The 13,031-nt window shown below is 38.9% G+C and overlaps 1 protein-coding gene across 4 annotated transcripts in view; it reads left to right on the top strand.

Annotated features, from left to right (window-relative positions):
• Nucleotides 1–13,031, top strand: part of DGKI (diacylglycerol kinase iota) — a 396,652-nt gene that overhangs the window by 294,898 nt on the left and 88,723 nt on the right. For 3 of the 4 annotated variants that reach the window (XM_054495165.2, XM_054495164.2, XM_054495163.2), the window contains exons 22-24: nt 221–274; nt 6,351–6,430; nt 8,621–8,665. In XM_054495165.2, the coding sequence (XP_054351140.1) occupies nt 221–274; nt 6,351–6,430; nt 8,621–8,665 (179 nt within the window). The remainder of the gene's footprint in view (nt 1–220; nt 275–6,350; nt 6,431–8,620; nt 8,666–13,031) is intronic. The other variant, XM_054495166.2, reaches the window with a different exon arrangement.

Raw genomic sequence — 13,031 nt, 5'->3', positions numbered from 1 at the left:
CAATTCTGCTATTAATAACTTGCAGTTGTATTCTGAAATTCTTGAGTTTTTCAGCTCTAGCATCTCAATTTAGTTATTTCTTAAAATGGTCATTTCATCTTTCATCTGCTGTATCATTTTATTGTATTCTTTAGAATTTTTGGATTGGGTTTTAACTTTCTCCTGAATCTCGATGATCTTCATTCCTGTCCATATTCTGATTCTATTTCTGTCATTTCAGCTATTTCAGACTGGTTAAGAACCATTGCTGGGGAACTAGTGCAGTCCTTTGGAGGTAAGAAGACTCTCTGGCTTTTTGAGTTGCCAGAGTTCTTGCGCTGGTTCTTTTTCATCTTTGTGGGCTGATTTTCCTTCAGTCTTTGAAGCTGCTATCTTTTAGATGTTTTTTTGGTTTTTGTTTGCTTTTATTTTCTTTGGTGTTGTTGGGTGTTTGATTATGGTATAAGGTGGGTTTGGTCAACTGGCTTCATTTCTGGAATATTTTAGGGGGCCAGTGCTCAGCTCAACACTCCTGAGCTGTGTGCTTTAACTCTGGTGGGCTCATTTTGGGCCCCCTGCTTTCATCTCTGGCTCCTCAGGGTTAGGAACCTGTTGCACTGATGGGCAGTGACAGCCAAAGAGCTTCACTGGGTGGTGGAAGTGAGATCTGTGCTCATTTGTACATGCCAGAAGCAGCAGCAGTGTGATGAGGTACATGCTGATCAGCTGGAGTGGGGCACTGGTGGACCAGGGGCTTCCAGCCTCCATACAGGCATTTGCAAGTGGCAGTAATAGTGGGTGCGGTGGGGCACTGGTGGGTGTGGGGCTAGTGGTCTCCATGTGTGCATTCACACTGGAGGCAGTGGCAGCATAGGGCAGGGAGTGGGGCTACTGATCTTCATTTGTGTACTGGTGCTAACAGTGGTGGTACAGCTGGGTGAATGGGGGCAGGTTGCGCTCATGCTGGCAGCAGTGGCACAGTGGGTTGTAGATACGTCCCAGCAGGGAAGGGTAGGCAAGGTCTGCTGGCACACACACACTGGCAAAATGATATGGGGGTGGCCTTGGATGAGCGCATGCCAGCAAAGCAGTACAAAGGATGCTGCAGTGGTGGGAGGGTGCAGGTGGGCTGGCGTGCCTTGGCAGGGGCCACTGTGCTGGAGCTATTTGATTGTCAGGCACAGTCTGCCAGCACAGGAGCTATTATGCATGTCCCTGGGAGACACCCCAGTTGGGCATCTGCGGCTGCGCTGCAAGCAGGAGAGGCCAGCACACAGGGGTCACTCAGGTCAGACTGGCCCTGCTCTGTTCAGGTCTGACAGTTTGCCTAAGGCTAAAGTTTCCTAGGTGAGCATGGGACGCCTTGGGGATGGGTATCCCTGGTCATGCTTCACTGCGGACATTGCTGCACCAAACCCTCTGGGCTCCACACTGGCTGGAGCCCTGCCCCTACCACCTCTCTAAGCAACTATCCCTTCCAGCTTAAGTTTCTGTGGGGGTCGTGTGGTCTCCTGCTGCCAGGATTCTATAAGTCCATGGTGAGAGTATGTCATTCCTTCCCTGCTCAACTCACCACTACCCCAGGGGTTACTGAGGGCCAGGAACGGATGTATGGTAGCCCCTGCAGGGTTTCCACCTTCCTCCCCCTTAAACCCAGCATCTGTGTCCTCCCTCTAGCCATTCTCAATACCTTCCTTATGAAGATCTGCTTAGAGTATGCCAGTCTTTCTGATGTCCTGGTCCCTTGATGGCAGGTGTTCCTTGTGGCTGTGTCTGTTCAGCTATCTTGCCTGGAGGATCCTGTTTATTTTGATCTTTGGCTTCTGCATTAGAAAGATTTCTCAATTTTCTGATCACTTTTGCCTTTCTCTTCATTATTAAAAGTGGGAAACATAAAAGCTGCCTGGAAGTTCTGAGCTCATGCATAAAGCTTATTGACTTCAAGCTCCAATGTGGGGGAACTGGGTGAACTGTTTCTTGGGAATGATGAATCAGTGCTGTGTTTAGACCTATGGAAGAGGTGCTTCAGCTTTTGATGTCCTAGATATGTCCCATTTCTGGCTTTGCCCTGCTTCATGGGATGATGTGTCTAAAGTGCTAAGGAAAAGGGCTCGTCTAGGGATTTCTCTACCCTTTTCTAGACTGTGCTTTGGATTCTTAGAATTCCTGTCCCAACAGCTCCAGACCTGCTTCTAGGATCTGCGTAGGCCTCTTTTTCTGGTCTAGTCTCACAGGAGTCATGTAGGGTGGGCATAGGACTAAGGAAGGCCCTTTGGGGCAGCAGTTTGCATGGGCTTTGGAGAAAGCTTGGGGGTGTGGTCTGTAATATCTGTATACATACGCACAAGGTCTTTCATGTTTTGAACATCCATGGAGTGGAAAGAAAAGGTCTGACTATGGACCACAAGCACTATGTTTTGTTCTAATACTCCTTGGAGTACAAGAATTATGAGTTTCAGCATCTCATTTAGGTAACTACAAAGGAATACTTATCAGGATAGGAAGATAGAACATATTTCATTTAACAGTTTTGGGAATTAGCATTAAACTTATAAATATCTAGAAATATGGAATGCAGGTCTTTATGTTCTTGCCTGGAGCCTTATAAATGTTGGTAGTGGGCCTGTTCTCATGTTAATATATTTCCTCATGGTTTTATCAGATTCCATTGAGATGAGTTTTCCAATGTTCTTCCTAGAAAGTAAGGTTCTGGCTGCCAGCTTTTGGGGAATTCAGTGTGGAAAGAAGGCTGGGGATCACTGCAGTCTTCAGATGATCAATTAATCTTCATTTTCTGTAAGGTAACTGCACCTTCCGGCAATGGGGAGTGGATATCTGGTGATCTAACATCCAGTGCTTCTATCTTAACCACCTCCTTTAACCTCAGCTCCTGAGGCACCTGGTACTGCCAGTTTGCAAGCCTTTTGAGGGTTTTGCAGTACAAATTGTTTTGGTTCATGTCTATCCCCACTAGTGGTTTAGGATTTGACTCTCTAAGGGCTCTGAGTCAGTTACCAATTTTTCATGTGCTTCAACTGTTATTTTCTCCTTATTTTTGTTCATTTCTTTTAAAAATCTATTTACTGTAGGTTAGTAGTATTTCTGGTGAGAGATTAATATGTGCGTTAAATCTGCCATCTTATTCTAGAACCCAGGTTGTTCTTTTCACTTAGTTAGAACTTGTGAATTCCATTTAATCCCTGCAATAAAAGTTCCATTATGAAGGTTGAGTATTGACTCATGCTTCCTGGACTTAAACAAAGTCTCTGCTACCAAAATAAGATGAAATGTTGAGCCCAGGGATAGTGACACTAATGCTCAGGTGATAAGTGCTCTCACTACTCCTAAGTAAAATAGAGGAAATGTCAAGGAAGCTTGGCAGTTGGTTAACAATAGTGTAGAAGGAAGGTGGAATTTTTGAAGTTTCTGCTTTCTCTTCGCCATGTAAAGGCCCAAATGGAAGTGTCAGATGACAATATTTTTCTACTACAGTTGTTTTTTTACATGGCAGAAAGAGTAGAAGTTAGTTTTTAGAAAACTGGAATATAACTTATGAAACTACTGCTAGCTAATCCTTGTAGTACTGTGCTAAATTAAAGGATAGATGATTGGATATGTCTATTTTCTGGCTAAAGATGCTCAAAAGATAGTGAAAAGAGTAAGGGAGAATACAAATTGATGTTTTGATAATTTGTTTTGTATTGAATCTTCACAAAATCCTATATGACATCTATTCTAAACACCATAGTCTTTAAACCAAGGCTCAGAAGAATTGACTAAGTAGCTAAGTTGAATAATTTGCAAGACCAAAGCAATACTGGGATTTGAACCCAGCAGTGGATGACTGCAAATCCTTTCTACTGCATATTGCTACCTTCTTGGAATAAATTTGACAGTTGTTGGTAATCATGCTATAAAATTGTGGTAGAGAATGCCCTTTTTTTCTTTCTTTTCTCCTCGCAATTAACAGCTAAGTATTGCTCTATCAAAAGCAGTTACTCTTACTTTGTTCCTTGAAGAACAGGCAAAGTTGTTGATTTTATACCCATATTAGAGATGAATGACATGTGTTTGAAAACTTTTTAGCTATTCCTCTTGATTCCATATCTTGAATATACAATCTCTAATTGTAGTTTAAAATGTCTGCTATGAAGTACATTGAATTTATACTTGGACCAGACTAACTCCAAACACTGATAATAGAAGGAAATCAGAGGTGTTGATGGGATTCCTGCATATGTATAAAATATATCTCCTAACTTAAGTAAATGGATAAACATTGATTAAAATCTATTTTCTGTTTTTGCACATTTAATATTAAAAGGAAATATCATTAAACAAGATTCCAATGTGGATGCTCATGTTGATTATAGCTGTATTCCTCTTCCAGATTTATTATCTATGTCAAAATTCCAACTTTTCCTCATCATTCCTCAAATATTAGAAATTCTATTCTGCTCTTATCTTGGTGGATCAACTTATTTCAGTCTTTATAGTGGGTCTAGGTGAAGATGATTCATCACTATTTTTAGGAGATCTCCTTATTGAATTTCCCTTCCATTTCCTGCAAAGATGCATGATTGCCATGCTGAAAACTTTTTGATGCTTCTGTTTATCTTTTAAAAGAAGGAGAAATATTCTTTTAGAATGATTGTTACTCACCCAAAGATATGAGACTTACAAGTGCTCCTTATCCTCTACTGACTGCTTCTTGCTTACCTTGTTTCTTGTCTACCCTGGACAGGTGACTTGCACCTGAAAGACAGACTTTCTCTTTTGCATCCAAACAGTCGTTAAGCCCATCTTCCTCCCTCTTTTTTATACTCATTTATTGAATATCTACCATTTCTTTACTAGGCATTGGGGAAGTGAAGGTAAACAATCCACACTCACTCACAGGCTTCCATAGTTCCACAGAATCATGGATGCCTTAAAGATTTATGTATGCAGGACTTTAGAAACATAAAGGAATGGGGTGGTGGGATCGATTAGGTCTCCCTAGCAGAAACCAATCTAGGCGGTAACATTGAGATACAAACTCTATTTCTTTTTCTCTAGACCACCTTTGCTCCTCTAGCTAAAACGTCAAATGAGGCTTCATGTTTTTCAGAGAACCTAAAATCTAGCCCTTCACCCAGGCAAGAATTAGCCCCTCTTTCCTATAGTTTTCAAATGACTAAGTTAATACATTTAATATGGGCTGTGTTATACTTATCATTTTTTTGTTTATATATATGCCTTCTTTACTACTTGGAGATTCTTCAAGGTTTTTTATGCATTTTAAATGTATCTTCTTCTGTGTATTATGAATTTTTAAGGCCCTAGTACTTTGTATTTTCAGCCACATGTATGGATGATGGCTTTAAATATACACTCAATGAGTGAATGATTGTGAAAAATTCTGAGAGAACACCACTGTCTTATCATTTGCTTGCTACTTTCCAGTTGGTTAATTCAAAATTTTGAAGGTTTTATGTTAAATCATGGATTTAATAGTGTAATTGTACTTTTAAAATGAGAAATTTGTAGATTTTTTTTTTTTAAGTTTTGGAAAGAAGACTATTTTTCAGTATTTCAGGACTGTTGTGATTCTATCTGAAGTAGGTTCTATACACTAAAGCCACTGTGTGTGTTCGACACTACCTAAGTAGGATATTTTATAAGGTGCATAACTTAGTCTTTTCTCATTGTTTTCTGAGGTCCTGCTGTTACCACTCTTACATTGGCCATCCTTAAAATTAGTTGGATTTTTAAGCTTTGCCTCTTCTAGAAGCTGTTTTTTGTTCTTTTCTTTCTAACATTTCATGCCTTTAGTTCTGATGTTGGCCACCAGGTAGCAACAGTGCCTTGAGTAGCTCAAGTCTCATAAATAGGAAACTGTTGTAGACAGACAAAAAGATGAAGTTGTCTGCATTCAGGAAGGAAGGAGTAAGTGTCCAGAATCCTCAATTTTTAATTCCCCCTGGCACTGCATCCTCATGTTGTCTGTTGCATGCAAGCATCAATTTATGCATAAGCATAAAAAATGCAAGCATAATTACCAACTGTCCACGAGCAGCCTTCCTGTTCTGCCAATCCATCGTTACTGTGACAATTCACTTCATCTCAGGGCCAGTGAAATACAATGAGATGAGGGGCAGGTGGCAAGGGGCAACATGGATCATGCTAGGAAAGTGTGTGACAACTGCAAACAAGAAGAGACTGAAATAATAAAAAAGGTATAGGGAGAAAGTACTTCTTTCTTTTTACGGACATATCTAAAAAACCCGTAATATTTATGAGATTGTTTTTTAACCATGAGAAACACATTTATGCTGATATAGAAAAATCAAATATGTTATTGTAGATTTTTCTTCTTCCTTCACCCTTAGCGATACCTCTGGGTATTCTAGTTGTGCGTGGAGACTGTGATTTGGAGACTTGCCGTATGTACATAGACCGCCTACAGGAGGTGAGTTTATTTAGCCAAATTTTTATTCTCCTCAACTTTCCATTTTTGTAAACAATTACCAGCCATATATATTTGCTTCTGAAATGATGCATTTGGAGAGGAAATGGAAATGTGGTGGCTTTGTCCTTCAAGCATACGCTGTATGTCACCCTCTCCCACTGTCTCTGTTGTTCACTCCTCAGATGGTTGAAATGGGAAAGCATTGACTACAGGGTGCTGTTGCCCTGGTGTGTTCCATAACTATAGCTTGGAACTTGTCATTTTACCAGACACATACCTGTATATTTGAGATGTTCAGAATTTCAACAGGGACTGATAAATAATGAAATAAAACAGTGATATTTAATGTTTTGTGTCTGACACTTATGTCAGAGACAGCTAGATTTTGTAAACAAAAAAATAAATAAAACTTCTATGGGAAAGAAAAATCCCTACATTTCATAGGAATTTGTCAGAACACAAAAGAATAATCTATTTTTTTTTCTCAATCTGGCCTTGCTTTAGACAAACAGAAAGGAAGTGACCCCGTATATGGCACTCCCATAAATGTGTACTGCACCAGCAAAGCCAGGAGACCCAAACTCATCATTACAATTGTTGGTTGTTTTTGCAAAAATTTGAGGGGGAGTCTTAACCATCTCCATTCCACAAATTGCAAAAAGCATATATGACGATTTCTTTATCATTTTTTTTTTGATGAAAGATGTATATTGGAGTCACTTTTCTTGGGTGTGGCCTAGAAATTTGTATTTTTAAAGCTGTTGGGTTGTCTGATACCCCTTGATAAGCAATTCTGTCCCAGACAACATGTTATACATAGGTAAATATTGCAAATAAAGTAGATACATACTGTTTAAAATCCCTCTGAGTTGTAACCACTTAGCCCTGAATATTTGATTCTGTTTCTCTTGGTAGAAATAAATTCAGGTGGGAGGCACATAGTGATGTGAAAAATTACTGATTTTGAGAAATAGATAACAAATATTGAATACTGATATGGATGAGAGAAAGATGGTCAACAAATTTTACACTTACGGCTTCATTAAGCTATTTTGACTGAGGATAGCTGCTTAAACAAGTTAAAATATATGAATTTTTAGTGACTCAGGTCCAATTCTGTTAATATGTTCCCGAACTTCTAGTATCTCATTTCCCAAAATAATGTTTGTATTTTGCTGTGGAATCTCACTCCAGAAACCTGTACTGAAAAAAATGAATCATAATTGGTGCCAAACCTTTTTACCTTTTTTGTTAAATTAACACATGTAGAGCTTTGTTAACAAGACTTCACAGTAGAATGATATTAATACAGGATTGATGAATTGACTTTGTTAAAAACCAACTTAACTAACTTAATAGCATGCTTAATGCACCAATATTCAACTAAAAGTAGGATTTTTAAAAAAGAGGCAACTCAACAAATAAAGAGGAAAGATTTTTAAAACTAATGGAAAGTAATGTGATGAAACCCTGTGGGAAACAGGTGTAAGGACAAAGGTACCCAGGATTGCTGACATCTGTAAATAGAATCACTACACTCATTAGCAAGGAAGCCTAGGAGGCATGACAATGGTGACAAGTTCGTTATAAAACATTATGAAAGGAGTCAGGCTTTCACAATCTGCCAGTAAAACCTCACTAATTTCAACCCTGTTAATTTGCACTTTGTGATAATGTGGAGGTGGTTGGTGATTTTCTCTTTGTAGTCTTTGAAAACCCCTATTTGCTAAGCGACTTATCAGTATAAACAGTTACCATGACAGTATATATCTGGTCTAAGGTAAAGAAAAGCTTTCTAAGTGTTTAAAGGGATTTCCAAAGCCTTCCTCACAAGCCAAAAGTTTATATGCACATTAAATATAATCCCCATTTATTAGAACAAAATTGCCTGTCTTTTACTTCTGGTCTCCTCTATAGGAGATTGAAATAATAATATATCACTTACCTCTAAATACTATGTAGGACTTATAGGTTTCAACAGCTTAATGACCTTCTCTCAGTCCAACTTGGTTTGCTTTTATTATTTCTGGCATTACCTTCTTTATTTAACCTTTATGAATTTGGGTGTGTTAGATACTTTCCAGATGAGCATAGTAATATTAAATTGGGAGTTCAGTTGAGATCGAGTTGTGGGGCAGCTTGTTCAAACTAATTTTAAGGTATGGATTTTTTTTTTCATTTTCTCATTAGGACCTACAGTCGGTTTCTTCTGGCTCCCAGAGAGTTCATTACCAGGTAACAAATAATTGACTCTCCTTGTTTCTTACCTTCTGGCCAAATGAAGTCTATCTTTCAATTAATGTCTCATTTTGATTTAGAGTTCACATCTTCCCTAGGGATAGAGTTCATTTTAAGAACCTAGTGAAAATGGTATTCTGATTCTTTTGCATTTTCCTGATTTTGGACCACCCTAGTCTAGCACAAATTTAGACTGTGGATTTTCTCCTAGACCATTTAGGAAAGATTATAAAAGTGAGTGCTTTCAGTAACAAATACCAGAAAACTCAGCTGAAACTAGCTTAGCAGGGAAAGGGTCTCTTGGTTCACATAAGCAAAAAGTCCAGATCAAGGTGGATTTCTCATCCGATTTGGTCATGGCTCACACTCCACTTTCCTGCTGGTCCTTCTGCTTTGTTCTCCTCTTCCTGTCAATTCTACCTCTGGGCTAGATGACTTTTTGGTCCAAGCTGACTGCCATTAGCAACCAGGACTATGTTTTTTTCCATCACCTCCTGAAAAAGAGAATTCCATGCTTCCTACAACCATCAAGCAACAGTTTTAAAATGTAATCTGAGTGGTTCATCCCAGGTCTTTTGGACAATCTAATAAACCCAGTCTGCCTCTCTCTATGGCCCATATAAAGTCTGTAGGAGAACACTCAGTTATTCTTTATCCCAGCAGACTTTGGGGGTGTAGTTTCTTTCCAGCTTCCTCATCCCACTTGTGATACACAGATCTCTTCAGCCATCCTCTTACCCATTAGATTTCTCAGACATGATGTAGATCCTAGTACACAGTATTACTCCCGACTGCAAGGAGCCCAAACAAAGCTCTTTGACTGGTCTCATTAAAGCCCTTTTATCTGAGAGGCTCCTTACCCTGTCCTGTTAAGAGGAAAGGTATGTGGGAATCACAGCATGCCAACAATTCTCTCCAAATAAATCTCTTCAAACCCTTTATACTTCCATGTGGGGAGGAATATAACTATGCCTAAATTTATAAATGTGTAAATCCTGGTTTAGCACTTCACTTTGGATTTTTGTATCTATTTTCCTATGCCTGAAATTTCCAATTTAACATCCTTTAACATAAATAGAAAACACAATAATTTAAAGAAAAACCTATACCTTGTAGCCTTCTAGGTATTCCCCCTACCAATGATACCCTCTGCCCTTGGCTGAAGCAGCATATCTTCAGGTTTAATGACAGGAATTGCCTTTGTGTTCTTATTTGTATATTTATTTCTCAAACAACGTATCCCACACTTCCAGAGTTCTTTCTTCCATCTGTCTGGCCTTGAAAGGAAGAAAAGTCACTTAGGATATGTTTACATTAAAAACAAAACAAAATTAACTTCTTCTAGACTGTTTCTACCAAACACTAGAAGACAAATTTCCACCTAATTTTTTAGATAGAGCACAACTTTCATCAGAGTGACTATTTGCATATTTACCCAGAGCCACTATCTAGGTGTAAATTTTATTTTAAAAAGCATAGTGCATTCACAATAGCAAAGACATGGAATCAACCCAAATGCCCATCAACGATAGACTGGAAAAAGAAAATGTGGTACATATACACCATGGAATACTATGCAGCCATAAAAAGGAATGAGATCATGTTCTTTGCACTGACATGAATGGAGCTGGAAGCCATTATCCTCAGCAAACTTATGCAAGAACAGACAACCAAACACCACATGTTGTCACTTATAAGTGGTAGCTAAACAATGAGAACACATGGACACAGAGAGGGGAACAACACACGCTAGGGCCTTTTGTAAGGGTGGGAGGAAGGAGAGCATTAGGAATAATAGCTAACACATGCTGGGTTTAATACCTAGGGTATGGGTTGTTGGGTGCAGCAAACCACCATGGCACATGTTTGCCTGTGTAACAAGCCTGCAGATCCTGCACATGTACCCAAGAACTTAAAATAAAAATTAAAATAAAAAAAGCATAGTGCTTTTAAAGGTAAGAGCTGATCTCTAACAATTGGCAGTAGTAGTTATAAGACTATGAGAATATTGTCTTTAAGAGTTTGTACTTTTTCCTCTTGGACAGTTTGAACCTTTACAACTTTATCAAAAAATATGTTAGATTTATCCTAGCTAGGTTTATGAAACTACTTTTATTTATTATTCCTGGCTTATACAATGTAGTCATTTTTGGTGTGAGAGTTAAAATTGTGGGCATTTTGTACCATATTTTTTTATGCCCTATCTGTAACTATTCATGGAGATCAACGGATGGATAAGACACTACAATATGAGTGAGTTATGTATTGCATGTATTGTTTGGTGATAACACTCAGAAGGATTAATGATATTTTTCTATGTCAAAATATTGCGGCATTATTTTGTTTACTTACAGTCAAGTCAAATCTTGGTGTCAAAACTGCTGCATTATAAATGCCACATCAAAAGGTTTTGTGCGCTGAACATCTAGGACAACGAATGCAGTGATCAGGGATGAGTGTCAGGGGTGTCACCTTTTCCCATATCCTTCCTTAGGACAATGAAGGAGCGAGCAGAGTGATAAAAAGCAGGGGCCTTTGAGCATGAAGGAATGGTTGGAACAAAAAAGATGCAAGAAGCCCAGAATTTGCTCATTAAACAGGAAAGAAAAAGAGACTGTGTTAGAATTAACGTGGCCAGAGCACAGGAAGAAGCTAATGAGGAATTTCCTGAGCAGGTCAAGGAGAGCTGGTTGAAGCATGAAGCTGGGAGAGATAAACTTTCATGTTTGGCTAAGATCATCAAAGGAGGAATGAGTTGGAGGCATAGGAAATAGAGTTCTGTGTTAGCCGTATTAGTTTTGATATGCCTATTAGATCCAAGAGGGTTGGTGAGTAGGCAGTTGGGTATACTAATATTAAACCTCATTAAAAAATTCAGGCCCAGAGATAGAAATTTTGGAGTCATCAGCAAATGGATGGATGGTGCTTAAAACTACAAGGCTGGAGGAGATCACTTAGGGAGGAGTTCAGTTAAAGAGGAGGGTCCAATGTTTTATCTGTGTTTATTCATGAGTCAAGAAGAGTGCAGGTTCAAGACAGCAATTGGTCAAGAAGAATCATGGAAACTGAGATGAGCAGGAGGGAAGCTGGAAATCAAGGAGAAGGTGGTATCACGAAAGCCAAGAGTGAAATGTATTTCAGAGAGGAAGGAGTAATGGACAGTGTCAAATGCCATTGAGAGGCTGAAAAGATATGGATTGATTTCTATATTTTTTTCTAGGTGTGTGTATTATAAAACACATGGGATATAGGTGCTATTAATTTTTATGTAGAAAGTGACTGGCAGGAAATTTAATACTAAATTTTTCATTTCTTAGTGCAGAAACTGATTACATCAGAATTCCCTAGTTTGTCCCGGTGGGAGTAAGGAGTGTTATAGGTGAAAAAGAAACATGAACAACGAAATGCCTTAAATGCCTTTAAATGAAGTTTCTTGTCTATGAGATGGCATTAAATAAGCTTGGAGGATTAACTGTGAAGAGAATAAATTAATACCAGTATGTTTGAAAACTTGAGAAATTCCTGTCAGCTCACGAATTTGCAGCTAGGATTTTACCTGACTGTTTTCTAAGACCAGAAAAATCTCAAGAGAAAAGCAGCATTTAGAAAGGTGTACACGTGCCCAAGACACCTTATTAGTGAGCCATATGGCAGTTTCTCGCCACTTAAGCATTTCGTTGCTTTGGTTTCTTCCTTTTCCAAATGCGTGGTGGATTGCCAACAAAGCACTGAAGCTCAAAAATGACGCCTCATGTTAACCTAACAAGGTATTATGGGTTATACAAGAATGTGTTAGATATTTATAGCCTGTTGAAAATTCCTGCCTACACCATCTCTGAGGTCAAAATTCAAAGGCCCCTCCATCCTAATAGCATCGACGTAACCCGTAACTAATACGTTTTACAAGCAAAATGCATTGCACTTGCAGATTTAGGATATTCTTGAGGTTGCCAAATGAACAAGAATTAACATTAGAATTGGACTCTACCTGCTTATTTGATAAGGGTGCTTTCTGAGGCCACCTACTTTGAGATAATTCCTTCTCTGCTTCCTCCCTTGAAATCATGATATCCCTTCTTAACCCCAAATCACAAAGGTACTAAGGAATAGAGGCAGATGTGCCATTCTAGTGATTTCCAGCTGGGAACAATTTGCTCCCTGTGGGGGACATTTGGCAAGGTCTGAAGACTTTGAAATTTATTGGATAAAGGCCAAGGATGCTGTTAAACATCTTATTGTGTGCACAGAGAAGCCTCCTACCATGAAGAATTATCCAGCCCCAAATGTCAATAGTGTAGAGGAACCCTGAGTCACTCTGATGGTTCTCAGTACATAAATGAGAACCCCAGATAGGTATAAGACC

This window comes from Pongo pygmaeus, chromosome 6 (assembly GCF_028885625.2).
Source record: "Pongo pygmaeus isolate AG05252 chromosome 6, NHGRI_mPonPyg2-v2.0_pri, whole genome shotgun sequence".
Taxonomy (NCBI): domain Eukaryota; kingdom Metazoa; phylum Chordata; class Mammalia; order Primates; family Hominidae; genus Pongo; species Pongo pygmaeus.
Note: the sequence above shows the minus strand (reverse complement) of the source record. Positions and strands in the feature narration are given on the sequence as shown.